Consider the following 26777-nt stretch of genomic DNA (forward strand, 5'->3'; position numbering starts at 1 on the left):
TAATTAATACCCTTATGTTAATAATTAAATAAATAAACACAGGCACGAAAAAAATTAGATTTACATTAAATCAATGGAATTAATGGAATAAGCATGTGCTTGGAAGCACGATTGCAGCCTCCTAAACTTACATAGGTCGTAAACCTTGAGCATTATAAGAGATTCAACAAAATGCCAGCGCAATGCTGTAATTATGCGCACTTCCTCTCTCTGCAACATACATGTTTAAGTACAGTAGTTGTCTGTAAATCAACCTGTACTAGAGACCAATCTGAAACTTACCAGTTCGACCATATTTGGGCTGTTACTACAAACAAGAGTATAATCGTTCTCACAACTTCATAATCTTCAGTGACAACAAGACTCATGTTTTTATTTCATTCTACTCTACTCCTACGTCTCAAGTTTTTATTACATATAACTGTCTGATTTCTTTAAAAATCCTTGAGACTTTCAAGAATGGTTTTTGCATCCCTCGAACACTTCATCATGTTTACTGCAATCCATTCATTATCCATCACGAAAAAATCATGTATATACATCTCCTAACTCACAAAGATACTTTTGAGATGTTATGGCACTTTAGTCCATAATAAATGTATGCTCCTCACAATCCCAGCCATTTCATGACATGCACAAAGCCAATTCTAAGAGCACAGTCAATACAAACTATCTAAATGAAGCTATTGATGAATTTCAAGTGCCTTACCTTAAACACCTGCCAGAATTTAAATACAAAAAACCTTTCAAAAAATATGTTGGTGCAAAATAAAAAAAGAACTTTTTACTAACTGGTTTCTAAAAAATTATATAATAAAGAAATTTCTTAAGAGTTGAATGTCCCGGTATGACAAAAAAAAAAAAAAAAAAAAAAAAAAAAAAAAATGAACATTTGAACTCCTGTAGCTTTACAATTGAACTTTGACTCTATACAGTAATTGTGCTGCTTTGAGTACAACATTTCTTAAGGCTTTATATATTATTATTTATTAGTGTAAATGCTCTTCTGACTTTCTTGTTCTGAAAAATTAAAATGTGCTGCAAGTTTGACAGGGGTCAGTGTCAATAATGAAAACTCCCTTGTTTTCTAACCATCAATAAGACTTGACAAACACAACTTAGAACTGATACTGTATAGCCTACTGACTGAACTCTAGTTGTATCACATCAGCTGTATGGATGCAATGAAATGATTCATATGGAAACAACTGTAGGTCCTGCCTTGATCTACTGTAATTTACGCCCAAGTATAAATTTTCCTAGCCTACTGCACCATTTTTTTGTGGAATTTTCATGTTTAAGAATTTCCAGGCAAATGTGCAAAGTATTGCCTCAAGGTCATATTTGCTTAAACAAGGCCTTGGTCCAACTATAAGTACCAGTTTTACGTTGTAAAGCTGAATTGCACATTAATATTGCCTATGCCTTCAAAATAATTTAGGACTTTCTAGGCTGCGTCCTTCCTATTCTATCAAGCATTCTAAGCAAACCTTGGAAGAATGGTAATTTCTAATTTTAATGAAAATTAAGCCCAAGAGATTTCACTTAACCTACATAAATTCTATACTCTGGTGTGTAACATATTAACCTGAGTAAATGAAAAGAAACAGACTGATGTATATAATTAATCATGAACATTGCCTCCCATGATGCATGGTGCAAAGGGCCTCTGTAAAGTTTTGCCTTCTTTTTCTTATGCACAATCTTCCTCAAATCTCCAGTCTCCCTTCATAAAAGTTCTCATCCAAGTGGACCGCAGTTGGAACACTTTTGGTGCCCATAAAAGGCCAGCTGACACTAACAAGGGTAACACTAGAGAATAGCTTGGCATACATCATTCTCCTATGCGCAATGTCAATTAGCCTAGGGGGAGGGGGGGGTGAAGCCATGGGCCTGGTCAAGGAATGGTGCCCGAGGATAAATTAAGAGGCATCTCTTTTCAAATATGTCTCTTATGTGCTTTAAAGCATACAGTGACCTACAGAAATGGGCCTAACATGCACAAATCTACTACACTTTTACTTTATCATGTACTGTTCTCCCAGGGGTTGTACACAGGTCACGTCCAAGCCACATCCGGCTCCCTTTCACCATTGATTATCTCACTACTTAAGGAACTTCCATCATTTTCCTTACGGTATCTCCAACTCCTACCTCCCCTCTGACTCATTATTCTTCTTAAAGCTTTCATTTCGGGATAGGCTAGCGTTGAAAAGTTTCACACACATCGTTCTGCTTGGGTATGCACAATGTCACATTACGGAAGTCAAGGGGGGCAAAGCTCCTTGGGCCCGTTATGGTTAGGTTAATTGTTTTTGTACCCGCTGAAATAGAATTCCCAACATATGGGCCTATGCGCGCTTACCCTTGACTCAAAAAATGAATCAACACACGGATATTAAACACTTTTTTTTAGGAACAAGTGGCCCTTGGCCTACACTAACAGTGAGGATTAAGGCTGGGTTGGCTTAGTTAACTGAGAACCACATAATAAATGGCTTATCCTGAACTAACAGAGACTAATCTTCAGGTGTCTTCCATTAACCAAGAGCAGTCACAAACAGGACCACATAATTAGGCCTATGTCTGGTATTAAGAAATTCGCTGCTCGGCTGTATGGATTTAAATGGATACGTATCATAAATAAAAAGGCAATTTGGGTTACTATACAATGCAACCTATTTGGTAGCCTAATGTCCATAAATCTGACAGGCACTATAGCTTAGGGTACGCCTAACCTAGGAAAGCATAAAAGAGCTACTTACGACATATTCTCTAACGGTGTTATTAAAGTGAATTTCTTCCTCAAATGGATCTTTTATAGGCTCGTCGGGTAATAGTTCGCTTATATTCTTTATGTGGCCCATCTTTTTCTCATTAGCATTTCACCAAAAAGCCCACAACACATGATTTAAACAACGCTCCTATAGCGAACTGTCACTTACTCGAACATGACCACAACAATACTGGCGACCTTCCATCTTCTCCCTGGGATGTTACTCGGGATACAACGTTGCCAGTTTCAAAGCTCACCACCTGCTGGAACATATTTCTCAAAAATTGTTAAATTTACCGAATAAGATAATTTTTCTCACATTTAATAGTATTAATGATTATTCTCTATACATATGCATACATAAAACTCCATTACTCTGTCGTAAATACAACCAGTACATCGTGTTTACAGATGCTAGGGTTCATGATTGATATGGCAATAGTTATTTTGTGTTTATACATAACTATAAGTAATCGACGTATAAAGAAAATGAGCATCGGAACCTAAAACAAGTGCTTATAAAAGATCTCACGTTTTGAATTTCAACTCAAAAATAAATTCCAATTGCAATTGTTTTCAACCATTCTTCCGATACAAGCCTTAAGTTATCTATTGTGAGAAGCACCTATTTCAATTAACATAGAATATTTTACTGTGTCTAACGTTCTTATAATGATACACAGCTTAAAAGTACTAACATTAAGAAGAACGTAATTAGAACAAGAAATTTATCTTTCCTATATTCTTACTGCATTGCCGATAGAGCTAGACAAAAATAGAAAACAGTCATACTTTGGCAACTGGTGGCCTACTGCGCAGTGATTACTCATGAAAACATGGCAAACGTTGATTAGGGAAACTGCGAAGGTTATGGAATTCATGGTACTCATTCTTTATTAGTATGAAATAAAAATGTATTTGGATGCCAGTCTGATTAATATTTCTGCATAATTCTGAATCTCAGGGTATGTGAATGCTTTCATAAAACGGTATTGCTTGGCTGAACTTTTAAACTCGAGTGTGGCAGCAATTTTCGGTCAGCGACGTATTTACATAATTATGATCTCGACACTATTCTTTAATCTTTTGATCGAATCTGTATAAGATAATTATGCTATTTCTTCGTTAAACTTTATATTTCCATGCGAATAAGTTTAATGAACAAATTCTGAAAACCATCTAAGTTTTGACAAAAAGTTATAACGAAGGTATGTCCTAAAAAAATTTGGAAAAAACAGTTTTGCTCAAGTACAGAGATTAAAATGGCGCTCAATTCAGCTGATAGTCCATATGCATATAGGAAGCAGTTGGGTACCTGTGATTCTCTTTTAGATTTGACTTGCCATTTGCAAGAGAACCTTGATAAGGGTTTCGAGTGTAGAGTAATTCAAATAGATTTTGTCATCTAATGTTTTCATTATTCATTCAGTCACTTTTATAGTACACCCTTAGATAACGGTCCATTATCACTGAAGAGCTATTTATTAAAAAACGTTAAAAGCATTTTTTAATAAGCAGAAGGTACCCGCCTGATAAACTGAATGACTGCCAGCAGGAATGCCTCGAGAAATAAACACAAGATGACAACGAGGATTTCATTTTGCAGATTTACTATTCCTTTACAAATTATCTCAACACGCTTAATTCTCCTCTGCCTCTTCACAAAATATCAACTAACACTGGCAGCAGATTCAACACAAGATGATAACGAGGATTTCATTTTGCAGATTTACTATTCCCTCACACATTATCTCAACAATACTTAATTTTCCTCTGCCTCTTCACAAAATATCAACTAACACTGGCAGCAGATTCAGTTTTCATGAGAATACATTTTTTTCCCCGCATTTTAGTCTTAAATATTTTTGTTTAATTACTAAAATTAGTTTATTTTCTTTTGAACATCAGCTCTATTTTACATACTATTGCCGAAATATCTTCTCTGAGAAATACTCTCTTCTTTTTTAGCTTAATTTATTTAATTTTTCATTAAATTCCAAGAGACTTGAACCTTGTAGTTGTCATGTTCATTTGTCTTTGCGTTGTTCCCAACTTGTTTTTAGAACTTCCTCAAGAATATGTATTATGTCTTTGTTTGGTCCTTTACAAACCAATACATAAAATAAGTAACTTGTACTTGGCTCACACGACAAGGATATAGTCATATTTAGAGGTCATAGGTCAAATAAGAATTTAGACCTTGACCACAACATTAGGGCCATACGAGATAGACTTCATACTTACCATTAACGATGGACAGACGCAACAGATGAGCATAGAGAAGTCAAGAATAATTAGATGAACAAGATCCTATGGGAAATGGCCATGACCTTGTAACCATACAAGAAACACTTAAAATATAGAAATCATATTCATGTAATTAAGCAGATGCACAGTGTAAGATACAGACATACTTAAGAGGACAAAGATGGAAGAGGCATGTTTCTCAAAAGTAAGATGTGATTCAAAAGTTACACAGAATAGTTAAAGCTTCAGACTTATTCAGCAGAGCCCCATCCACCTGAAGGGGAGGATGAGGTGGAAAATCTGTAAGAGTTATGCTAATCAAAAGTGTTTTCATTTTACTGAAGTTCAGCCTCATACCCCACCGACTACACCATTCACCAATCCACTCCATGTCATGATTGAAGGTAAGGGTAGCTTCATTTCTCCTAAGTGGAGACTTTACTACACCCACAAGTGTTGCATTATCAGTATACTGAACAATATTATTTTTCAGGCCAGCAACCATGTCACTTTACACTAACAATAACAGTGGACCAAGAACACTATTCTGCGGAACTCCAGACACAATAGGTCTTGGTTCGCTCTAGATCCCATCAAGGACAACTTGCCGCTGTCTTCCTCTAAGGAAATCTTGAAGTAAACCTAAAACATATCCACCCACTCCAAGATTCTGAAGTTTATAATTAAGTGCCTTGTGATTTACTAAATCAAAAGCAGCACTCAAATCTATTTGAATTACTCTACACTCGAAACCCTTATCTAGTTTCTCTTGCAAATGGCAAGTCAACTCTAGAAGAGCTCACAGGTACCCATGCATATGGACTACCAGCTAGCAATCTTTAAGATTCCACATACTTATATAGAGGCTTAAAAATAAGTTTTTCTGTGACTTTGGAGAGCACAGGGAGAATAGAAATTGGCCTGTAGTTACAGGCATTGTGTTGTGAAGCTTGTGCTCATCCTCAAAGATACTACGTTGACCTAAGAATCTATAGAAAAAAATAATCTTGGGAGACAACACACTAGACACCTTTTAAAAAACAAAGGAATGAAAAGTTAAGTATACCTTAGATTTACCAGACCACTGAGCTGATTAACAGCTCTCCTAGGGCTGGCCCGAACGATTAGACTTATTTTATGTGGCTAAGAACCAATTGGTTACTTAGCAACGGGACGTACAGCTTATTGCGGAATCCGAACCACATTATAGCGAGAAATTAATTTCTATCACCAGAAATAAATTCCTCTAACTCTTCATCAGACGGCCGCGAGAATTGAACTCCGGCCCATCGAGTGACAGTCTGAGGCTCAACCGACTCGGCCAACAACCATCAGGATCTTCTCTTCCCATCTATCAAGATTATCATGAATTTCCTTAACATCCCTAAAGTGAAATGTAAATTTTGTAAGAATAGGTTCAGGATGACAAATATCAGGGAGAGGGACGTCCCCAGCCGATTGCTTACCTTGAAAAGCCCGATGAAGTAGTTCAGCCTTTTCTTTAGGGCCAGTAGCCTGAGGCCAGGGTTAGTCATTTAGCACTGGAAGCACATACCCAATATATCTTCCTTCGAAAATTCCCAGAAGTCATGTTCAAATATTACTCCTCTACCAAAAGCTAAAGTTTAGGTGGGGCTTTAAATTCTTCAATAGCTCCTAATTGTCATTCTCATATTGCATAGCATGAGTTCGAGTGCCAGACAATGTTTTAGAAAAAGAAGTCTTCCTAGTTCAATGAGAAATGGTCTTATTTTTCAGTGTGACCATGGTGAGGGTGGAAGACACAGGTATTGTGTTGTTGGAAGCTCGTGTACAAGATTTGGGGACTTTTTGCAGTAATGAATGTGGTATTTACTGAATTTCAGCGGTTAATGGACTTTCATGTACCAACTTGTATGTCCTTTCTTGAGTCTTCTGCAGGAACTACATTGGGTGAATGTTACTTCACTGGTTTTTGGTGACACCATGAAAGGAACACTTTCATCTTTCCCTACAGTCTTTGAGATTATATATCAAGGGTGTATTTACCAGATAACTTAACTGGAAACATATTGCATCTGTTTTAGAGGAAAAAATTCAACCCATTTCATAAGATTTTTGCAATCACAGTATCCAACTTCGGTTGGGCTCTCTTCAGTTTTTTTTAAGAGTTGAACTGTTTAAAATTATGTTTAATGACTAAATAACTGATTGCTCCCACTAGGACCATTCAGTAAACATGGCTAGTAATGCAAAGTTACTGTGATCATTCGGGACAGGTTGAACACTGAAGCCATTCTTCTCTCTGCACTTTCCTAAGAGAGAGAGAGAGAGAGAGAGAGAGAGAGAGAGAGAGAGAGAGAGAGAGAGAGAGAGAGAGAGAGAGAGAGAGAGAGAGAGAGAGATTCATAGGAAAAACAAAAACCTTTACAAACAATTCCTTCAGGTGTGTCCTGAATCTAGGGATGACTTAGTGGTTTCATTGTACTCAACAATGGACTGCCTACTTTGTAAAGTAACACAACCAAAAATATACCACCAACAACATTACTCCTCTTAGTTCAAAACAGTCTTTTGCTAAATATTCTGCTTAACAGTTACAAATCAGGTCATATACTATCCTATTCATACTAAGAAACCTGTCAGTTATTACCTTAGAGGAAGTTTATTAAAAACAATCAGATAACACTATATACAGTACATTTATTTAATCGTTTTGCAACATAAATCACAATTGTTATATCTCAATATAAATATGCTTTAATACATAATTGAAATACACCACATGTTAGACTGACATGCAATTCTTTCTTTCTATCACAGGTAATATATCTTACAACTAAAAATTTAACATTCTTGGAAATGATATTAAGTTTTCATCTCTGAAGTGCAACACAAACCATTTTCCAAAGAGAGTTTTTAACATTTTATACAAACACCTAGTTGTATAAAACATATCTAGCTTATACAGCATCATCACAATAGAGTATTTCAAAAGATTTATATAATTCCTCAAATCAAGAATATTTCTGTACACCTTTATACATTATAGTGAAGCAGTCCACAGTAAATTTGAAGTGCTTTCAAAATTTACCCTAGTATAACTGATTAGCCACAAAATCATAAATTTGTTGACTACACAAGAATTTGCAATATAAAAGGATAACTTATTATTCATGTTATATCAACTTCATTTCTATGGAACTTGTGCTTGGCTGATGTGTAGCCACATCACTGTACATAAAGATAACAAAATGTATAAATGTCAGAATTTACAAGTTGGCTACAGCATAAAATTTGGGTTAAAACACATCAAAATTTGCAACATGAATTTAGCTGACAATATGACTATGAGACCTTACTACATTTTAATGGCAAAAGAAATGTTTTTGAAATGATAAATGCTCAATCAATCTGAGAGACAAAACTAACATATATGCAATAAAGTGCAACATAATAAATTACTTTATCCAAGAAAATTATTACAATCAAGAACTGAATGATAAAACAGCATTTTCTCATAGTAAGACAAAGGCAACATAACATCTCCAATTTGTAATTACTTTTCAAGTTGGTAAGAAAGGTTCGGAAAAGCATCCTGTCAAAAAACCAGCTGTATTGCTTTCTTCCTATAATTTCCATTCATTTCTTTTAGGCTCTTCACACATATCCGTTCAACTTCTTTAGTTACACTTTGCACCTATTTTCACTTTCATTTCGGAACAAATCCTACCTGTAAACTGTACAATGTGGTCTTGTGAAGGTACCTTATGATACCAATAATAATGTATGCAATAAACCTATCAAGATTAAAAATATACAAAAACTATACTGTATACAAAATAGCTGGTATAAAACAAACACATTACAGTACATTTAATTTGAGTTTGTTAAATCCATTATTGTTGGTATGCTGAAAAAAAAATCAAATACACCATAACCTTGACACCTAAATAGTGATAAATGAACTGAAAAGCTTATAACAAAAAAAGCAATAAAAGCCTCCTTATTAAGTGAAACCTCTAAGTACAAATAAGTACAATGCAATATCAACCCATATTTTCCAAAATATAACCTTAACCTGTAAAGCAATTGCAGATATGCACTTTATTCAAATTATGAAATAACCGAAGAATAACAATAAAGTAAATTAATGTTGCCCTAATTCTATAAACAAAAATTCTAAAAAAAAGGGATCATCACATAAGAACAACAAATCTGGAAAATTTAATGAAAAAAAAGTAACTGTTTATGACAAGAGAGATTTTCCAAATGACTACAGTATTTGTCCTTATTTCCAATTCTCAATTTTAACTCTTAAATGCCATCTAACAATATAGAAACAGGTCTGTTTTACAAATGCCTGCAAAAAATTCCATTGCGCATTTTCAACTCAACTTTATAACATTATCAAAACAATAAATTTACTTAGGAATTTTCTTAAGGTGTCTGAGTTCATGTGTCAGCCAGATAGCAAAAGAGAGAGTTAACAGAGATCCAGATTGATGCATAGCAGCAATGGCAGTGGGCACATACAGTAGAAGTGTTGTTATACCCAATCCAACCTAGAATGACAGAAGAAAATTTGAGTATCAAAATCCTTCCAACATATTTCAACTTCCATAGGACAAACATGCACACCACTGTTTTACACTGTAGTTATAACAAGTGTTGACTTGCAATTACACACCAATAAAAGACATTAACAAGGTTAAGTCCCAACACCAAAATTAACTTTATTCTCTCAGATCCACATAATCAATTTTAAAATCTCAAGTCCAACAACAATAAACACTTTATAATATATGAATATCCACAACTGTGTTTTTCAGCAAAACGTGGTTAACAATACAATGGTAACGCTTGCCCATTTGCATCAAAGTTCCCTTTTCCCTTAGCTGAAGAGGACTGCAGTGTTAACAGTTAAAAGTTATGATTTCATTGCTGACCTGTAATACTTCATAATATAAATTAGTATCTACTCCAATATGTAAATGTTGAAATTCGTTCATAATTTCTGGTCAGTATAGTGATGCACTATAAAAACTACTTTACACCGGATTTCTAATAAATCTAATATACTGACTAAAACAAAAAAAAAATGAAAAGACCCTGTTTGATACATTCTGCATTTAAATTCAGACAATAGGCTATTTACTTCACAGATTTCTTTATCACATCACAACATCAAGTAGTGAAATACAGTATGTATGCTAAAATGCTGAAATGTTCTGTTTCTAATAAAATACAGTATCTGTACTGCTGATTTATTCAAACGTACCTGTGTGTTTTGTCCCTTGAAATCTGGCAGTGTGCAGAGCTGTACAAAGGTAACCTTACAAAATAACTCAAGTGAATAGCTTTGGGGTTTGAGAGGCCTACCTATGTTGTTATATCACAGTAACTAAATGAGATTTATTTAATTCCTACCTGCATCCATGCCATTCCACCAAGAGCAGCTGCAGCAGTGTAAGCTCTTGGGGGCAGTTTCACACCTCTCCTTGACCAAATATAAGCAGCTGTAGCCAAACACAAGGAAGTTGTCCCCTGGGATAAGAGTAAAACATGAACATAATTCAAGTCAAAAATGTGCTTGAGTAAGCACAATAGTTTGCTTATCTTCAAAAACTTACTGCAACATTGCATGAGCTTGAACATATGATAGGCTGTACAGAAATGTAAATAATGACACCAGAAAATATAGAACAATACTTTGCAGACATATTTATATAAAATAATTTTCTTTTTTACAAATAAACTTACAGATTCAAGATGGAAAATTCTTCAAGCACTTGTCCATATGTTTCCTCAACAATATGCAATAAAATTTGACAAAATGCTACAATAAACAAATTATCAAACTGAGCAGTAGACATAAATGCACCAACACAGATGTATGACTCTCACTTTCCACTGGAACTATGTAGAGAGCATAATTCTGCTCTGAAAATAAGTTGTAACCCACAACACCAAACCACAATTGTATATTGTATTTTTAGTATTTCCATTAGCGGCTCAAGTTTCTATACTTAAAAAGCAATTTGGAAATAGCCTGACTGGGCAGTTAAGTAATCTAATCAATGCTCCCAATAATACTACTAGAATGAAGGCATAGTTAATTAGGTTATTGTTACAGTTTGCTTTTGAGACTTCATGGGTGCAAAAATGACTGTAAAACAAAAGTGGCACTTCTACTTAACAGGCCTAAGCTTTCGTTCATGAACAGACCTGCCTGAGCCCAATAAAAATAATGAAATATAATGAACAAATGAATGCACTCACACTGACTCACACTTTCCTGGCTGCGCCTGTGAGGGTGGATGGTAAAAAAAAACACAAGCACACATACAACCAACACCTTCCTCTTTGGGCATAACATTAGGAAACAATCGCATTTACTGTGGATCCACCTCTCTCTCTCTCTCATACATTAGTTTTGTTGACGTTACTTAAAGCCATACAGAACTGTAGTGTTTACACATTTCCTAGTAAGTGCGTATAAAGGGTATATGCACATGCATTCATTACATTAAGATTAACTACGCACAATGTGTGTTTACCATTTCTCTATCTCTCTTTTTCTCTTTGTCAATTTTTTTTTAAGAATTCAGGGTTACTTATGTTTAAAAAGAAACAATGTTTTGTTTTTCATACTGTACAGCTTTTGCATGCAGTATTTTATATATCTCATAAGCATAACTAGGTACTGGTATGTACACATTTTTTGAAACAATTCATTTTGCAGATAAATCTCTGAATTCCAATGATAAGTAAATCAATATTTTAAATTGAATGATAACTACAAAATACTGGTTAGGATAAGCCAAGAAGTATTTTATATGCAATGCTAGCTGACTCCAGGTACACCATTGCACAGGTTATATGACAGTCTTTGTTACTAAGTGGATTTTGTTACTTTCTGGATGGGCAGACCTCTGAGCTGTCCGTTAGGATGAGGTGACACTGTAACATTGTTGTTTGAAGTTTGTCAAAATATTTTAACCCCCCTTGGAATCAACAGTGCAAAATTCCTTTGGATGTTCAAGTTTAACTATATAAAAGAGAGCTCACCATCAAACATTTGGAATACCATTTAAAGTGAATTACAGTATATTAATTTTGTACAATCTACACTATTCTTCTGCCATCATGGGTATGCTTTTGTTTCATACAGTTCTAACACTGACCTCTAAGTTTTATATTGAAACTTGGTCTTCACTGTACTGATAACCCTTCAGTTTAGATAACCATAAACAAACAGTTAGCACCCAAAAATAATAAAACTTGTAATTTGTTGAAAAAGAATGGTGCTATGACATGTGCAGTTCATGCCAGATTCTAAAAAGTCTGGATTAGCCGAATACTAACAGTGTATGGTAGTCTGGATGTCCTCCACCTCTAAACATAATATGGCAGTTTTTAAAATTTATACCTTAAGTTTCTTTTGTTTAAATTACAACTTAGCAATCCTATAACACAAATTACTTGGAGATTGAATGTCAAAATAAGAATATAATCAAGAAATGAAAAGGGAATGTAACCTCATCCCAACAAAAATTCAAGATAGTCACCAGACAACAAAATATTTAATACTGTACATCTAGTTGTTATTTACATTTACTTCTCCCTAAACTACAACATCCACAACACAGTGTTTGATATGTCGTTAATTCTAAATCTTGCCTTTCCTTTTGTAAGTTCAATACCACACAGTTTTGTACTTGTTAAACCACTTATAGTCAAACCAAAATGACTGCGAACATTTAGTATGTTTTAGAATCTCACTTTTCCCAGATTTTACTTATAAAACCTTGATGTAGATGTGGCAGGCACGTTGCCACATCTTTCTTGTACCAAGTCAGAACGGGTAAACACCTTGACACTATTGTTCTGCATATCCAACCGCAAAAATGGAAAAAAGAGTGACAACACTGAAATTTGATAACAAGTAAAGGATTGTTTATAGTAAAAATGACAATAAACAAATAAATTTAAATCATGCATTAAACTGTTTTGATCACAGGGTAGAATAGGGATGATTTAGTTTCTAATCATCTAAACAAATTATATAAATGGCAAAAATCTAGCCCAGATTCACTAATGAAAATAAATTATACAATAAGGTATAGAAATACTGTTATTGTCTCCTCAAGTTCTGGTAGACTGTAAATTAAGTCGGTCTTGTCCCAGAACAGTCTCTTTATTCTGGGTAGCCTGTGGGAGGGATAAGTAGGATTTTATGACCAGATTAAAGAACCCCACATTGAGGGATGCAGATTAACTGTAGTCGGACTATAAGTCACGAAGTTTAGCAACACAGCTAATGACAGCCATGTTTGCAGTCATTTTGGTTTGACTGTAATAATACTTATCCATGCTGTGACTAAACTATGTAGCTGTTTCACTGGAACTCCTGGAGACATTCAGAGCAAACACTTTTTATGATATACTGAATGTATTCACATGAGTTTACTTCCTGTTTTTTTGGCTTTATCCTAATTATTTTTCCTTGTCATTTATCTATTTTCATCTTTGTTGTTTCTCTTATACAATTTATTCTTTACTTGTCTATTTCTTGTTCCATATTGGGCTGTTTTCTCTATTGAGATCCACTGGTTTCTAGTATAATAGCAATAATAATAACAGGTTCACAATCCTCATCCAAAATTCTAAAAACCAAAACCCTCTAAAAACTTTTTTTTTTTCTTGTGGAGGGTATAGCATCAATCAAAAATTTCTTTAGGCACACCAACAGCTGAACTAAGTCACCCCGAGTCACTTGGGTATGATATAGCAAGACTTGTCAAAGAAGCCAAGATGATTTTTTAAAAGTTAACCTAAACATAATATGCACTACCAATGGAATAGTGTATACTTAAACCAGGATAGGCATAGTAAACCTAGCTTACCACATATAATCTACTGAAAACGAAACTCACATATTAAGCATACCCTAGTGTAATCTACCAAAAATGCAAGCAGCATGATGTATGAGATTTGTAATAAAATCTTGTTTTGGGGACAAAATTTTAAGATTTGTATATATAAGGGATTGGATGATACATGAGTAGACAGTAATTAAGGTTCTCTTGATACAGTATATTTTTTAGTTTTAAAGGAAAGTTTTAGTTGGAAATTAAATTTGCTAATGTATTTCTGATTTTAATTACCCTACTTTTCCATTATTTAACATCTTAATTATCTCACTATAGTATTTAATTTATCAGTATAGCACTCTATAAATGAACTACAATAACATTTGTAATCTTTATCTACCCCACTTATATTTATATTTTTATTTTTTTGCTGCAGCAGTAACATCTGATTATGAGGTCCTGGCCCAGACTCCACTGGGGGGAGCAAACTTCAGTTCCAAAATCCTAATAAATAAAAAATCCAAAACTCAGCTGGCCCCAGAGGTTTTGGAGAAGGGATTGTGAACCTTTAATAATAACAGAGATAATAATAGTTACAGTTAACCAGTATAGCATGAATGACAAGGAATGTAAAACTTACTAGGATCCTGTGATCAAATTGCACTGTGGTTGGATTTTCTGTGAAGTTCCGAAGGGCTGGAGAATATGCTAGTAAATCACTTGGAATCCAGCGATCTGCAAATTTTGGGAATGAGTTGTAAACTAATCCAGCATCCAAGCCAGCCACAAGGGCACCTGGAAGAAAAGAAAATTTGATTCATTGGTTTATTCTATATAATGGCACTGCAAAAAAAGTTGAATTCAAAACAAAAACCACTGCAAGAAATGTTCCCTTAAAAAAAATATAAACATGTAAAACTGACGACATACTATAATTAAAACAACATGTAAAACTGGAAAGAATAAAATCAAACAGATATGTGGTAAGCACTCAGTTATTTACATCTAAAAAGAAAAATCTAACTTTTTGCAATACTAAAATTACTACAGTGCAGTACTTGTATTAGAATTAAGAACCACTTCCCCTCAAAAAACCATCCCCATGTGAGGAGTCCCACTTTCAGAATATATAGTACCACACATTTTAGACAGGACAAAACATTCTTTGCAACATCCCTTTGCCCTCGAACTGCACTGCTCTCTGCCTTTTATTTCCATTTGTTACTTTTTGTTTCTTCCCTCTAAAAAGTCCAATTTCTTCATTCCAGTTTTACCATCTAACTTAACCAAATCCTTTGGGCCAATTGTATATTAGTCAATAAGTCATTAAGCTACATAATAATAATAATAATAATAATAATAATAATAATAATAATAATAATAATAATAATAATAATAATAATAATAATAATAATAATAATAATAATAGGAAAAAGACCTTCTTTAATACAGGTTTTGTTAAAGAAAATGGCAGTTTCAACAGCATTCATTTTATATAGTAAACGCTCAATTCGTCTTATCAATTGTTTTTCTTGCGCTGGAATGGTTGCAAGCAATTGACAGATATTCATATCCGGTGGTTTAGTGATGTGTAGGAGGTAGTTCTCGTGGGATGTTGACTAGTTTTGCCCTCCTCGTTAGGGTATCATTCAGGACAGGATCGCAGGATGCAATGGCTGTAATGCGTGGATTTTTCATCTTTTATTCATGTCTGTTGGTTTGTGGACTTAGTTGCTTCATTTTTATTGACTATCCAGCCGTGACGTCATTGGAAGGGCAGCTCCTGATTGGCTGTCTTCTCCTCCAGTCAGGAGCCGCCTTCCAGTGACGTCACGGCCGGATAGTCAATGAAAATGAAGCAACTAAGTCCACAAACCAACAGACACGGATAAAAGATGAAAAATCCACGTATTACAGCCACTGTATCCTGCGATCCTGTCCTGAATGATGCCCTAACGAGGAGGGCAAAACTAGTCGACATTCCACGAGAACTACCTCCTACACAACACTAAACCACCCGATATGAATATCGGTCAATTGCTTGCAACCATTCCAGCGCAAGAAAAACAATTGATAAGACGAACTGAGCATTTACTATATAAAATAAATGCTGTTGAAACTGCCATTTTGTTTAACAAAATAATAATAATGATAATGTACTTCCCATCAATAAATTCTTTGAGTTAGTGCTTTCTGTTTAGAAATATTAAACTACTTCACAGTAAACCTTCGCAAACCTGGATAAAGATTACACGCCTCATCAAATGACAAGTCCTCAAGACTGAGGCATTCATTTGCCAATGCCTTCAAATTAAGAGGACTATGCAAGTATTTCTAAATGACTGGGTATAAATCTCCAGACACTTGTTTTTCACTTTCTTGGCATATTATCATATCACTACGGGAAAACTGACTTTGTATTTCTAGCATTTTCTCCTTATTACCAACTTGACTCTCCAACAAAAGTTGTTACATTTAGGTTTCATAATTACTCTTAGGGTAATTTTTATAATAATAAAAAAGTCCTTAAACAGGAAAGGGATCCCTTTTGAGGGTGTTGAAAACGTCCTTAACCCTTAATGGATGGATCCCCTCATGAGAGGATCTAAAACAGGTTTTGGGTGGTGGACGGATCCCCTCTGAGTATTAATATTACATGCCTTACGATATGGCTGTATCGAGTGGGAAAGAGTTTCCAATACTTCAGTGGCCCATAAATGAATACAGTAGTGGCAACTAAAGAATTCAGTTTAGCTCAATCGTGGGCGTCTCAGGCAGATTAGTATTGTTCTTGACTTGAAGGGGGAATCTCTTGCTCCTCTCTCGTCCATGACGTCTTTTTATTTATTTCCTCAAAAATATACCCAGGGATTGCTGTTGGTTGTAATTCTTATCTTTTATGATATGATGTCAGTTATAATTATAATTGCAAATAAATATTAGAAAAACATGTATACCTCCAAAAAAGTTACTGTATCTCCTGATCTCAGTAAATTTACGTAAATATGTTATCGGCGGGGGTTCTGTTCTGAGGGCGTGATGATAACCGAAATTCGTTGATTTTTGGGACTTATCGACTCAGGGCTTACTGGTGCCAAAAAGCAATGATTTTCGATTATTGGCGCCTCTGTTAGGTATGTATTGGTGCCAATACTCAATTATCGGCACCGATTAGCAGAAATCGGCGATTTTTGGCGCCGAAAATTGCTGATTTTCATCGCTAGACAAGTGCCGTAAAACCAGATCGCCGTTAACCAGGAACTGTCTGTAAACACTGATTGCATATAAGGTCATTAAATAAAATAAAACTGAAATATTACGCCACAACAGAAACAAATACAATGCAAAAATATTTACATACAATATAAAAATCTCCTTAATGAGAAAGTTTTCTGAAAGAAATCTACACAAATTCTAGCAAACGTTAATACTGTTTTAGCAGGATGGCTGATATTTGAATGAAGGAAATCTGCAAAATTATTTCTATTGCTGGGCACGGTATATGGCGATGTACATATGAATCATTACATCAAATTTTGATTTAGTTTTCCCAGTTTTGAGAATTTCCAACAAATACTCCCACAAACAAAAGATTATGCTTTGCATTTGGTCAATCTATTGTACTGATTTTTAAATTATGATAAGTTTTATTAAAAATACACTGTCAAAATTGACAAATGATACCTTTTTCCATATTGATTCTAGGCAGCAAAGACTAAAGTGAGCTCAAATGCCTTGAAACCTTGATCCACACCAGCCCAAGGTCGGGTTGCTCAAACTTTAGAAGATTGTATCCTAAAGCAAAACATATTTAACTTCAAAACAACTACTAATTCATCATTCTTCACCTAATTTCAATGATACTTCACATACAATAGGCATAAACCTGTCCAAATGAAAGCATAGATTTGTTAGGTTTGTTTTAATAACTAGAAGTGTCCAAATTTTAACAGATTTTTTTGGTGACGGTAAAGAGATAAAACCTTTTTATTTTTTGCAAGCCATGATATTCACTAACAGAACAAAATATTTGTGTGAAGGGCTCTGCATTAATTCAGTCATATAGGGTAATTAATGTTGAGGGAGTAGACATCTGAATTTATCTATTTTTTGAATGAGGCAAAAATCAAGAAGTCACAGAATGGGTCTTTTTTTATATAATGTCCTTTATACCTGGTATAATACCATGGCCATATCCCAATGAAGAAGGATTTCCCCAGAGACCTGGCCAGTCCCCTTAACGACATAAAGAATATACACATTACAAAAGCTAATGATAAAAACGTATATCACTGCTTCTTGGTGTAGAGAATAACAGAATTAAATAAAGTAGAACTGGTAACAATATAAGAAAATAATCTATAATCAAATTATGACATTGTTATAAGATAAAATAATATCTCATACCAGACATAGCAGTAAGGAACACCCATCCTTTGGTAATGTGAGCAAGCCTGCGGAACTTCACAGCTTGTGTTGTCACCTGGAACAAAAGTCTCTATCAAAACTTGGAGCTAATGTCTATCATAATACTCACTCTAATCAAATATAATCAATTAAGGTTTGCTGACAAGTCAAATACAGTTTCCATATACCTGAAAGATCCTCAAGCAGGGTTAGCTATTTTAACCAAATGGTTTAAACCAAATTGTTTAAACCAGTAAAAAAACCATGGTTTTTTTGGTTTTTATGTTTTTTTTTAAAGTTTTTTATTTTTCTTAGTTTTTTATTTTCTTTAGGTCTTCATGCTTCCTCCACAACTTTTTTGAGATATTAATTTTTTTTGGTACTTAACATAATGTTTAACCTACTAGTACATTCAAAGTCATATCTTGGAACATATTATTTGTGTTACAAAACCACACATGACATAAGAAGTAACTGAACACATTAATACTAATGGTAAATATTTAGGTTAAAAGAAATTGGTAAATAATCTGATTTTTTTTAATGCAAAAGAGGTGCTGTATATATAAACAAAAATAGAATATGAATCAAATAAACAAAAAAATTACAAAAATAAATACCAATTGGTGACTGATATCAAATAAATAAAAAATGTACAAAAATAAATACCATTAACTGAAGTATTTCAAACCAAAGATTTTGACTTGTAACTAGTGTTCTAATTTCTACAAGATATGGAGATAAATGATAATAGCAACTTTATTTTTTTTAATACTTACAATGTATGGATAATGATATGTCAAACACATATAGGCACACACATTTGTGTGAATATCATCTAAATATCTGAAGTTTTATACTGAGTAGCACAGGAATTAATTTACTTACATAAACCAGAAAAAACCATATTCCATGGTTTAAACCAAAAAACCATGGTTTAAACAAAAAAAAAACATGTTTTTGGTTAAAAAAAAAAAAAAAAAAAAAAAAAAAAAACATTGGTTTTTGCCAACCCTATTCACAGGCATACATTTGACTAAACAATATTTAGTCTTTCTCACGTTATACAATTACCATACATCTATGAACCAATTAGAGAAAATGTCTACAAGTAAAAGAATCTTGAGTTCAAATGCATTCCCTTTCAAAAATGAAAATTAAGAATATTGTAATTTTCCATATCTAAACAATACTTATTGAAAATCTTCATTTCTAAACATCACCCAGTATAAGCCAGTTCTAAAGTGGTAACCAACTCTCACAGCAGTAGTGCTTAGAGATTATACAGATAATTGTGCGTAGAGAATAAATATGACAAATTTTAAATCAATTTCTATTTTTCATAACTAGCAAACCTGCGGTCTTAACATAAGGGGAAAAGTTCTCTAGCGCCAGCTTGGATCTGGTTAAAAAAAAGTTACAAGGAAATAGGTGGCATCGGAAGATGGGCAAGATGGCTGTAGGTAGAAGGAGGAGTCGACCTCCTATGACCTGTCTCCGGAAGATAGCATCAGTTTTTTTCTGACTGCCTTTGTAGGGAGGAAGCAATTTTGCTTTCTCTCCTAAAAGCCAGTTATTTTGCACCTTTCTGGCTGCATTCACCATTGGAATCTGCTTTTCCTTTTGGGTTTTGTGTTCAGTGTGATTTTGTGTTTTTGTGTGTTCCTACTGTTAGTATGCAATCCCACGACCCTCCTAGAGCCATTAAACTCCAAAGAAAAGATGTCCTGGTGTTGATAACAATCCATGTTCCCGATTCCTGCCTTCCTTTGAGAATGACCCGCAATCTACTTGTCCTACAAGTAGAGCTAACTTCTGCAGCGTAACCCTTGCCCTGAATGCGTCGATTGGCCTCCTGAGCAATGGAAGAGTTTTGGTAAGAAGAGTTATAGAAGGAAGTCTGCAACACCATCTTGGGATGGTTTTCCATCCTCGATGGCAGCTTCCACATTTCTCTTCTAGATCTTCCTCTTCCTTTCCGAGATCTTCTCACGCTGCTTCTTTTTCCATGGAAAATTTTTCCACCCTCTCATTCTTCTAATCCTTCAGAGTTGAATACTTCTTTCAGTACAAAAGATCATTTTTATTTTCACTGGACTCAGATGCATCAGTAAGTAACAAAACTGTAATGGACACTAACTACTGTACGGTATTGGGAATAAAAAGCAACAAACTATCCTAATGGTTCAAACCCTTTAGCTTGCTTAGACAAACTATAACCAACTAACATATAGAACCTAGACCTAAAGATAATCCTAAAACAAGAATGACAAGCACAATCACCACATATTCTGCTCTTTATGAAAAAGAATATTGATACTGGCTACCACCAGCATGAAAAACAATATAGCTGATGTTCTATCATCAGCTATATAGCTGTGGTTCTATAACAGTTATGCTTATTAGATATTAGTAAGCAAATAAAAATGAAACAAACTGATAAGATATGAAACTGATAATAGAGAACAGAGCTAATTATAAGTGAAAAAGGCAATCTTCAAAACTCAACACACTGGGAACAATGTGTGAGCAAAGCATTAACACAGTCAAGTGAAGTGGACTGGCAACCACAAAGGCAAAATATAAGTAATGAGTTTATCAGCAACTTACATAACATTTTATCAGGAGTGTCACCTATCCAGAGTTGACTATAAATACTGAAAAAGGTATCCATAACACTGTAATAATAATTACTAAGGATCAAAAGTAATCCTTTGCAGGCGATCATTTTTCTTTTCAAACTTTACCCCAAAATAAAAAGTTTTGTGTTCAAAAACAGTTTTTAAAACACAGTACAGTATTTAATTTCATACAAGGCAAACCATTGCCTTTCCATTAGTCATTTACTTTGATATTTCCTTAAAGAGGGGTGTTATGTGTTCCGTCTACATGCCTTATGCACTGAGCAGGCTTTTCTGCCTCTTATTTCTTATCTAATCCCTTTGGTCTCTTCCCACACAGCTGTCCAAATGTTTTTATTTTATTCTTCCTCCAATTTCCACCCCTCATTCAAGAATACATCCTACATAAGAGCCCTATGAGCACAGAAATCTGACTCCATGATCAAAGTATTTTATTTGATATATCTTGAAGAGCACCAATCCAGTGAGACTTAAAACCCTTTCTTCTAAGCCTGTCTTCAAAAAATGTACTACTAACATATGCTTAAAAAAATTTACTACTCAACATATGCTGACATATGATGTAATGTATTTCTGCAAAGATGTAAGATTTTGCCTGTCATTAGCTAAATAATTATGTGCAACAATGAGACACAGAAATAACATGAGTATATTCATCAAAGAAAAGGCCAATGCTTCCGGCTTCTTAAAATAAAAAAGTTCATCAAATCATGTAATGAGTGAAGTGAAACAAAGTGACAAATGCACAACTGGGTAATACAAACATTTCAGTTACCATGGGAGTAATTTTCCAAACATCCATACTATCATACATTCAATTCCCTTGAATTGAAATAAGGTAAGAAATGCTGTGTTAATGAAGCAGGGATTCATAGCTAATTCAGCCATTTTTAATCCTTATTTCACCCTAATCAAACAAAAAACTGGATTAGCATATGGTTTGTGATGGATTACAGAAATGTGGTGTGTGTGTGATATATTTAAAAATAATTTAATATAAATCATTAAAATGTTTATAAAACAATGCAATAAATAAAAATAATTTAATGAATTATGTAGAGCTGAAATAAAATTTTCAAATTATGCTGCGATATAACTGGCCTGTTTGTCACTGATTTTATCAGCCATGTTTTTAAGTTTTATAAATCTGAAGATTTTGTTTAAATGATTCTTAATGTTATGAAGTGTTACCAACAAGATAAAACTGTGTTACACTACCCCTTAATGCATTTATAATAATCACAGTTTGATATTAACAAACAGCACTTATACCGTGAGTATTTTGATGTTTTATAGCTTTGTATGATTTTACAAAATTTAGGCCATCAAGCCAAGCACTAAGTGCTTTCAGTCATTCAGCACTCAAGATAGTGAAAAAAAGAGAGTTGGAGTGGTTGGAAAACAAATCTAAAGGTAGAATTGGGAAAAAAACCCCACAATTTCACTAAGAAACAGTTAAGAAATGTTGGACAGCAAGACTGAAGACAGGAAGCAGAAATGGAGGTAAAATAAAAGGATAAAAAGTGGATACAACTAGGGGACAAAAGGACACTGCATACACCATCTAGTAATGCCTACATTGTGCCATGTGGGTGCACTGACTGCACCACCTGCCTACGGAGTAAATAACACTGTTTCTCAAGATTCTGGTTTTCATAAAATCTGTTAAACAACAAAACTGTGTTACAATGGTGCCTTTAATGCATTTATAACTTTGCAATAATAATTATCTGGTATATCATTTAACATAACTTAAGCTATAAATCTGGGTGACCTGGTAAAGTCTAGTCTGAAAAAAATTTGGGTAATCTGTCTAGGTTTTCCCCATTATATGGAAGATTAAGTGTTATTATATCTTAATTAATTGGATAATTCAAGCAGGGTCTTTGATTTAAGAAATGAGACTCTGAGGCCCTATCAAACTTCAGTACAGTTTGTGATAATTCAAAATAACTACAGATGGAGTTTGAATGAAAGTTCTTTCTATGCTGGGAATTCATGATGAAAATACTCATATGTTGGTATACTCCAGCACAGTATAATGAAGAAGTAGCATATACAGTACACATACAACACAATCACACTGATTAAGAACCTCTGAACTGGAAGTAGCATGGAAGATATTATGCAGCTTGGGTAACCCGGAACCCCTAGCATAACGTAAAAGTCACTTTTGTTCAGGGAATACTACACCTGTTAAAATATAGAATGTTATCACCCCTAAGTAAATCTACTTCACCATTAAAATCAAATGTTTCCATGAAAAATATAAAAAACATTTAGAATAATTTCACCTGCTTGAGCTTCTGTGCTGGATAGGCAACACCTAAAGCATTCCAGAGGAAGAGACTGTACAAGACGAAAGCCATTCCTAAGTGAGACATAAGCCTGTACTGAGAAACTCTTGGAACATCTGAAGGTTCTGTGAATCTGTCTTCTAAGCCTGACTTTACCATGTACCATCCCAGTAGGCCCTGAAAAAATATGTATATTCAAGTTAGCATTTTCAACGACAGTTTTTCAAAAATATTTAAAATGAGATAACTTCTCTGTTTCATCCATACAACTCTGCTCTTTAACTAATACCAAATCAGGTTAAACTCTTTTATAAATAACCTATTGATACCATAGTCGAAAGTTGTAAACTGATGGCCATATTGTTACTTAATGTATAATAAGCAATGGTGTAGTTACCTGGTGGGAAAGACAGAATCTGTCTTTGGAGAAGGTTCATCTTACCTGCTAAAAATATCTTTAAACCAATTTTTATCTTTCATAAATACAAGATCTCTAATTAAGCCTTAATGATAAGTTAAGGACAGACTTCCCGGATGTTAGTTACATTAAGTAATGTAGTAACAGACATCAGCAAGAGAGATCTCCACTAAGAGTAGTTCCTCTCACTCATCGAACTGTGTTCAGTAACAAACTTGTGCATTACGGTGTCATTTTGCTTACCATGGAATTTTCCAAAACCTCTGAAGGAAGAAGAGCACCAGAAGACGTACGCCATGACCTGGCATGGATAACTTGATAACCAAGCTCATTCTTCATTTGTCTGCCAAAATACAAACACTGGTCTCCAAACTACTAAAATGGGTTTTTGTGAAGAATTGTTTCTACTTTTCTGATTTTCACTCATTTGCACATAACAAACTCTTCTTAATTAAGACAAGTTTTTATAATATTTGATATTTTAGCCTCAATAGTGCACTCTACTGACTGATGTTATTGCTGTTTTTCTTAGTTAGTGATGCTGGATATATTCAAATATGAGATTTCATCCTATAATATTGGTTAACTTAATGTTCTTACCTCTCTATCAGTTTTGCTAACCTTAAGCAAAGCTCAAATTAGTTGTAGTTTTCATACAGATTTTCCACCCCTTCAGTTGGATGGGACTCTGCTGAATGAGTCTGAAGATTCAACTATAATTGCTGAAACTTTTGACTCACATTTACTTTTAAATAACATCTAACGAAAGTGCCAGTAAATGCCACGGGGAAGTTAGGCATTGTATCAAGGCCCATATATCCCCATACATCTATAAGTGGTAAAATCAATGCAACTTGTTTTAGGCCACTTGTCCTTCTTTTACTAGAATACTGTTCTCTGGTGTGGATGTCTGCTTCTTAGGTAGAGTGGTTCACAGTGGTGGGTTTCTGTTTCCTAACATTAGCAGTTATGACTTGGACCTTTGACGATGGTCGTTTGTCAATTTTTCATTCATAAGTTGTCCTTTAACAGAGGTTTTTCACATTCATGATTGATCTCTCATCCTCTTTTCCTGCTGAGAGCAACCAGATGTGCTGAAGAGCAACACCAATATGCAGTACATATGCCTTGCTGTCGAGCTTCTCAGTTCCAGAGGTCCTTCATTCCTCACACCATTGGACTGTGGAACAGTCTCCCTGAGGATGTTCAACTGGAACCTCAAAAGTTCAAGTGAAGATGCAACACATTACTACCCTAAAACAATTCCCTTGTATATTTTAATAATTTACTTAAAATTTTATCTACTTATTAATTTGTTAATTTATTTTTTCCTTTTCAGAATAACTGATCTCTTCTTTCTATATTTCCTATTACCTTCTGTTACTTCTGTCAAATGAGCACCATATTTGTTGGAAGCCTGAATTTCAAGTCAATGGCCCCCATGGGCTTGTTCTACATGAATAGGGTTCATCTACTGAATAATATAAAAATAATAATTATGCAAACTCATTCTTTCCTAATTATGGTGTTACTGCACTAGTTATCAATCACATCCTTGTTTGTTTGAAGCTTGAATACACCTGTAATATATTTCAGGTTATCATGTTGTGTAGTTACATTTCTGTAGAACTTACAGTAAAATGTTTATTATACTTAACATTATTGCATAGTAATATGGTTAAATCTTGTAATATTTATATAGCAGCTATTACCATGGAGCATGATGTTTATAACTGGCATGTTGTGGCCAGATATGGTAGCCAAACCTGACCTGTTCATATATAGACTGACCTAAGAGGCAAGCACTTGCACCCGTCAGTTTCTACTATTTTTTCCAATGATTGCTTGACACATTCGAGCCAATCCATTGTTAAAACACCATGCTGTTTGTATATATGATAGCTCCAACCATCCAAGTACTAGCTGATCAAAAGTCACTCATCTTCCAAGGACAAAAACCACTCATATATTCTGAGCAACTCATCTTCCATGAATCCAAGCCACTTACTAATGAAGTATCCACTCATAAGTATCCAACCCATAATATGCCAGCTGACCAAAGCTGCTCACAATCATAATTATCGAACCAGTATTCTTCTCTGGATCCAAACCATTTATATTCCAAGGACCTGAGATGCTCATTCACAAAGGATCTGAGCTTGTCTTTAATCAATCAATATATAATTGAGCTGTTTGTCTTCCAAGGACAAAGCAGCTAATATCTGAAAGCTTTGGGCCTAAAAGCTTCAAGGAACATAAACACCTCACCTCACTTTCTAAAGATCCAAGATGCTCCAAGATGCTCTTCAATTTTAGACCTGAACTTCTCTTTTTTTAAGGACACAAATGCTCAAAAGATAAGGTATCAAGCAACACAGTGTCAAAGGATACAAACTGTTCAAAGTATCATGATTTGAGTCATTCTTTTTGAAATACATGAAGCACCCATCCTCAAAATGATCAGAGCCACTCATTTTCATAAGATATGACCCACCCTTCTCTTCTCTAAGTGAAGTGTACTGAGACACTCTTTATAGCAATAGATTCCACTTTGTAAATGAAAAAGTTGAATTCTTCAATGATTGTTAAAGTGCTTCACAGAGTGATCAAATTCATTCTCTAGATCTAGAAGTGAAGAATATGAGATAACTGTTTGTGTCTATCAAGGATCAGCACTGAGCGCTTTGCTATTTATCACAGTAATGAAAGTAACAATGGAGGGCAGAGAAAGACCCGACAAACTGTGCTTTGCAGATGACTTATTGTTAATAGCAGAATCTGAGAAATAGGCTCTGAAAATGTTATAAGGTAGAAGAATAGAAGAGAGAGGTTATGGTTATGGGAAAGGGAGCATATAAAAAAGTAAACAGAAAAGTGGTTTTTGTGGGAAAGGTATGGGTGTAAACTTTGCATTGCATACAAAATATAACTGATGGTGTCACAAGAGGTGCTCAATATTACAAAATATACATGGTGCAAGAGATTTTTATACAAAGAATGTGTTAAAAGAGCAAATGGGAATTCATTACTTATGAAATTAAGGCTATAAAGTCAAGCACCATAGTACTTTTGGCCAATCAACACTTAAGACAATGAAAAGAGAGAGTTAGGGTAGCTGGACAGCATGTAAAAATA

The 26777-nt window shown here is 34.4% G+C and overlaps 2 protein-coding genes across 3 annotated transcripts in view; both read right to left on the bottom strand.

Moving 5' to 3' along the window:
- Positions 1 to 2998, bottom strand: part of lili (LMBR1-like protein) — a 128071-nt gene extending 125073 nt beyond the window's left edge. Inside the window, exon 1 of one of the 2 annotated variants that reach the window (XM_067092926.1) lies at positions 2766 to 2998. In XM_067092926.1, coding sequence (XP_066949027.1) covers positions 2766 to 2867 — 102 coding nt within the window. In that variant the 5' untranslated portion in view covers positions 2868 to 2998. The remainder of the gene's footprint in view (positions 1 to 2765) is intronic. The other variant, XM_067092925.1, reaches the window with a different exon arrangement.
- A 4687-nt stretch (positions 2999 to 7685) lies between these two features.
- LOC136832178 (heme A synthase COX15) overlaps positions 7686 to 26777 on the bottom strand; it is a 33754-nt gene continuing 14662 nt past the window's right edge. The window contains exons 5-9 of the mRNA XM_067092936.1: positions 23222 to 23401; positions 18286 to 18361; positions 14519 to 14673; positions 10433 to 10549; positions 7686 to 9567 (exon numbers count right to left, since the gene is read on the bottom strand). Of these exons, the coding sequence (XP_066949037.1) occupies positions 9427 to 9567; positions 10433 to 10549; positions 14519 to 14673; positions 18286 to 18361; positions 23222 to 23401 (669 nt within the window). The 3' untranslated portion in view covers positions 7686 to 9426. The remainder of the gene's footprint in view (positions 9568 to 10432; positions 10550 to 14518; positions 14674 to 18285; positions 18362 to 23221; positions 23402 to 26777) is intronic.

This window comes from Macrobrachium rosenbergii, chromosome 49 (genome assembly GCF_040412425.1).
Source record: "Macrobrachium rosenbergii isolate ZJJX-2024 chromosome 49, ASM4041242v1, whole genome shotgun sequence".
Taxonomy (NCBI): domain Eukaryota; kingdom Metazoa; phylum Arthropoda; class Malacostraca; order Decapoda; family Palaemonidae; genus Macrobrachium; species Macrobrachium rosenbergii.